Source organism: Quercus lobata, chromosome 11 (genome assembly GCF_001633185.2).
Source record: "Quercus lobata isolate SW786 chromosome 11, ValleyOak3.0 Primary Assembly, whole genome shotgun sequence".
Classification (NCBI taxonomy): Eukaryota; Viridiplantae; Streptophyta; class Magnoliopsida; order Fagales; family Fagaceae; genus Quercus; species Quercus lobata.
In genome coordinates, this window is record NC_044914.1 from 23,894,071 (window position 1) to 23,899,542 (window position 5,472).

Consider the following 5,472-nt stretch of genomic DNA (forward strand, 5'->3'; position numbering starts at 1 on the left):
TATTCCAGTCCATGTATGATTAAGTTGTTCTAGTATTCTCAAAGCTAATGATTGCATAACAGTTTTTCAATGAATCCTTACTTTATGATACTATGTTATCAAAAATAAAGTTTTTTTTTTTTTTTTTTGGAGAAGAATATCAAATATAAAGTAAAACACGACAGACCCATTTAATTAGAGTGAAAACTGAAACATAAACTTACTTTTCCTTTATAGTCGGTAACTGATCTGATCTACCTCATACAAGTTTAACATAGCCCAATTAGCATTGCAAAATCCAGGATATATAGCTTGAACCGAAGAACCATGAAAGCTAATACCATGAAAATTCTCTTTTCCAATTCACTTCATCATTGCTGAAATAAAACCCATCCTCTCTCACCAACCAAGAGCACTTCCTAAGAGGACCACAGCGATAAATATCCCTGGGAACCTTAAACGCATCAAAACTCTTCCTCTTTTGGTCCCATTTCATGTTGCATAAGAAATGAGTGGTGCCCCATAAGTTGGTCCTGAGTCTCCAGCTGAAGTCGTCGTGCTCTTGGAGTGCACGCCCTCCGAGATCACTGTCTTTGGATGCACACCAAATCACCAAAGGAAGCGAGTCGTTGTTTGTGAAGCCATTGACCACACGAACGTCATATTCCCTGCCATGTAACTGGTCAGGTTGTAATATTAGCATGTAAACAACCAACAATGCAATTGCGAAGGAGAAAGGAAGCATAAGACTGATGGCAATCTTCATGTTGTTCGGGTGATAGTGCAATGATAGTGGTGTTCCCACTTTTGAGAATGCATATTATATAAAGCAATAACATTTGTACTTTTTTTTTTTTTTTTTTTAAGAAAAAATAACATTTGTACTTCATGTGCAATTCTTTAGGAAAATTATGTGCTTCCAAAGCACAATAATTTGGTGTCCCTCCTCTCATATTTATAGTAGATTGTAATATTAATTTTATTAGTGAAATGTACCATAAATGTAAGAGGAGTAAATACTATGTATGCCACCGTGCTCTAGGAGGATGTATTACTTACTCTAAATCTGTTATTTGTAAAGGTTATTTCTATATGTGTGCAAATATTAAAGTGTAGCTTATTTGTATTTTTAGCAAAAGGAGAAAGTGTAATATTTGTATGTTACTTTTAAATCAATTAACTCTCCTTTTTTTGGTAGATTTGGTGCTTTACATAACAAATTTCATCTCATTATTATTATTATTATTATTATTATTTGAATTTGGGCTATTGCACCATGCAATTACCATCTCTATGTGATATTTAAGAGCTAATAGGGTAAAAAAATAAGGTTAAGAAAGATTTTTCCCTATCAATTTTAACATCTCACATGAGGTGATAATTAAATGATGCATAGTTCTAGCTATTGTACTATATTTCAGTCCATTTTTTTTCTTCATTTAATAAACTACTTATTAAAAAAAAATCAAGTATCATGAATATGCATGAGCAATGAATTATAAAGAATATTTTGGTTACACAGCTTTGGTAGGCTAATAATTTTTTTTCTACAATGATAACCCAAGCAATGCACAGGAATTTTCAACAAAATATGATTTCTTTTGCCTTTTTATTTTTTTAATAAATATAAAATATGATAATTGTTAATAGGCATTTATCATGATTGTGTTTATATATGGAACCATATATTCTATATTTTCTTCCATAGTACCATTTAAAGAAAACATGATGTGTCAAAATTTTAATAGAGAGTTTAAATATAGAATAAAATTTAAATTCAATTATTTTTTAAAAATAACTCAATTAAAAATACATTAAAATAATGATATGTAGCCTATAGTCTAGTAACTCAATTAACAACTTTTAATATTTTCAATAAAGGCATCTAGGATTCCATTCCCCCAACACAAACTATTAATATATTAGAAACAAATACGTGTAAAATTGTGAGAATTCAAAAGTTTATGTGACACAACAATATGAAGCCAACCAAAATTCAAATTGCTTTGGTTTTATGTATATTTATATTATATAAGATTATAAATTATAGATTTGTTGAATTGACAGGTTGTGAGTAATGGCACTTGCTGATGCCAGATTTTGGACAGTTTGCCCCTCCAACACTTTGAGAGTTCCTTGAATGGTTATTTGGCGAGACATGTCGTGAATGTGTGTGATAAGTGGACGCTTGAGTGCACAGATGTGTATTTAGTGAGTCCATTTTATGTTTCCATTTTATTAGAGTCGCCATCAACCATTAGTTTTTTAGGTGTGATTAGTCATTTATGTCTAATCCATTTATTACCTAATTAACTAAGGATTTCCCCAGGGGTTCTTAAGTTAAAGGGTACGGTAAATGTCTTGAACCAAAGATATGGACTAAGAAGTTTGATTATATGTGAGGAAGGTGTTAGGCATCCCACAACGCCTATCTTAAGATAATAACTTGTTTTGATTGTATTAATAATTTTAATCATTTGAAATATAACTCTTATATTTGACTATTTGGCTTTTGGGAAAAAGGTGTGAATTCTAACAATTAATTTTATATTATATTTGACTTTTGGGAAAAAAGATGTGAATTCAATTTTATATTATATACATGACATGTGAATCAAGATATATAGACAACTAACATATAAGATAATATATACATAATTAGCACGTGAGATAGGTATCACAAATATGTACTTGGCATGTAAGAATGATATATAAGATCTAAGTACTAACATGTGGAATGAAAAATACTAATATGTGATATGAAATGTACTAACATGTAATAATATATATATATATATATATATATTTTGGTTTCCCACAGTGTTTCCTCAAGGCTTTCAACATGTAATAATATTTAACATGAGAGAATGCACGACATGACATGAGAGCAATATTTAAAACATGCATTTTTCAATTGAAGTACATGTACTATACCATGGAATCCAAGAGAAAAAGAGTTTCAAGAAGCTTACCTTATCATCCTTTTAAAACAATTTATTTATTTTTCTTGTAAATTACATGTAAACAAGATAAAGGTAAAAAATGTAAGATAGTTTCAAGGGGAGGGGGAGTGTTGGCTTGATGTGACTCATGTACCCATTAACTCAATTGATTTAAGTTAAGGATAATTTCTCTTTTTAAGAAAACATTTTTGTAAATGATTTTGGAAAAGAGGGAATATTCCTTGAATATTTTGGAAGACATTTAGAAAAGTCTTTATTATATATTTCTGTAAAAAGAGATTTTTGACAAAGGAATATTCTCCTTAGATGTTTTTGAGAGATATTTTATTTGCAAACTAACATGAAAATCCCATGAGATTATGTAGAGAATGAAATGAAAATGGTGCAACTTCTCATGAGTTTTTAAGAAAAATAGATTTTGTGGAAAATGGCACAACCTTTCATGAATTTTTGAGGAAAAAAAAGATATTTTAGCAAAAAGAGTGCAACCTCTAATGAGTTTTTAAGAAAAAAAAAAGATTATACGGAAAATGGTGAAATCTCTTATGAGCTTTTGACGAAATGATAGAGTTTAGTTACAAATTTGGTTGTAACCTTAAATTACAACCTTATTTAATATCTTTTTATTAGAGGTAAATTTTGACAAATCTACAATTAGATTACTGTACGGCACCGAGATCCCAAGACTTATTAAGGCCCTTGGGCCCAGGCCCAACAGGAACAACCCCATTGCCCTAAGCCCTTCTTGGATCTGCCTTAGCACAAAAAAACAATTTCGGGCCTTGTGCTCTGATGTGTGCTCGGCATATGTTCCCCGAACAAGCTTATTAACCGTGTCCGGGTTAATCGTGATATGCTCGGTAAACTGCATTACTGAGCACTATCAACTAAGCTGGAACCAAGTTCCAAGGTCATAATTGTTGCACCCCACTCTCACCTAAAAATTCACTTAAATCAGATAATACTGGACCTTCCATAGCACTAACAGAGGCTGAAAATGTAATCTCACCACTAACCTTGGCTATAAATAGCAGAAGTTTAGAAGGAAGAAGGGGTTCAGAGAAATAAAGAGAAAACAGTCTAGTGAAAAAGTGTAAACAGAGTGTTACTTTGAGTCTCTCTGTCGAGAACAACCCAGAGTAGGAAATCCTCAAGCCCACTACAAATAAATTGTGAGCCCAAGTGATTTAAGGCTCAACAGCTTCATACTTGGTTCCTACAATTGGCGCCCACCGTGGGGCTCTCCTACGAAGCCGTGGTTCGACTGAGACTCAAACAAGGGAAATGTCTGAGGAGCGTTCAGGAGGGCATGCGTCGAGTGGTTCCATAGGATCTTCTCGGGGATCGACATGGAGGGAGAGAAGGCAGAAACGACGTGAGGATAGGGAGCACCCAAGAGGAGAGGAAAGGTCCGGATTAGGAGAAGGGTCGGCCAAGACACACCGAACGGTTTCAGGCATCTCGGCACATCGGCAGTATGATGATAGAGACCGAGAGCTGGAGCGGTTGCACAGGTTGGTAATGGATTTGGAGCTGGAGGCAAGGGGTCGGCGCCAAGAAATGGATTGCAACCCCCAGCAAAGAAGAAATCGGGGCGAGGAGGGCTCCAGCTGATCTGGAACGCAACGATCCCGAGACCGATCATGCTCTCAAGAGTCACAACGGCACTTCCGGGAACCACGTCATCAACGGGACCGTTCGCGGTCGCATGGATACGATGACCGAGGATCAGAATTGCCGGAGGAATGGCAGTGCCACAATGCCGCCATGGACGCCATGAGCCGAGCCTTGCAGATGACAGCCCAGTCTCCATTCTCCGATGAGATTGAACGGGCCCCTATGCCTAGCAGATTCACGCGACCGCCGTTCAATTCCTATGAGGGTAGGACAGACCCCGTGGAGCATGTCAGTCATTACATCCACATGATGTCTTTGCATGCACACAATGACGCATTGATGTGTAAAGTGTTCCCCTCTAGTCTTGGCTCAACGGCCCTGAGATGGTTCAATGGGTTACGGAAAGGCTCCATACACAGCTTTGCCGAGCTGATTCAAGAGTTTGGCAGTAGATTCATGACATGCAGCCGAGTGTAACAGCCAGTTGACGCGCTACTTTCCATGAAGATGAGGGTCGGGGAAACCCTTCGGAGTTATGCCAGCCGATACTGGGAACTCTACAACGAGATTGGTGGAGGGAATGAGAAAATTGCGGCAAGCACCTTCAGGATGGGGCTCCCCGAGGACTCTGAATTACGGGAGTCGTTGACAAAAAGACCCCCCGAGAATATGAGGCAACTGATGAGATGCATAGAGGAGTACAAACGCCTGGAGGACGACTGGCTGCAGAGCAGGGGGAAAGCACCATTAATTGGGCGATCTTGGCAAGGCGGTTTGCCAACAAAACCAAAAAGAGATTTCAGAATGCAGGAACCAGAGGTGCAAATCGAAGGGGTTAATGTGGCGTTTAAAGAGCCCGTGCACAAAATCTTGGAGCGGATCAAGAACGAGTCATTCTTCAGGTGGCCAAACA

At 36.8% G+C, this 5,472-nt stretch overlaps 1 protein-coding gene across 1 annotated transcript; it reads right to left on the reverse strand.

The window, feature by feature from the left end:
* Nucleotides 1–232: 232 nt before the first annotated feature.
* LOC115967757 (S-protein homolog 5-like) lies at nucleotides 233–746 on the reverse strand. Its single transcript, XM_031086888.1, has one exon. The coding sequence runs from the start codon at nucleotides 743–745 to the stop codon at nucleotides 314–316; it is 432 nt and encodes a 143-aa protein (XP_030942748.1). The 5' UTR covers nucleotide 746; the 3' UTR covers nucleotides 233–313.
* Between the last annotated feature and the right edge of the window lie 4,726 nt (nucleotides 747–5,472).

Bases quoted from the DNA above. Each gene is read 5' to 3' on its own strand.
- LOC115967757 (XM_031086888.1), bottom strand. From the start codon at position 745: ATGAAGATTGCCATCAGTCTTATGCTTCCTTTCTCCTTCGCAATTGCA.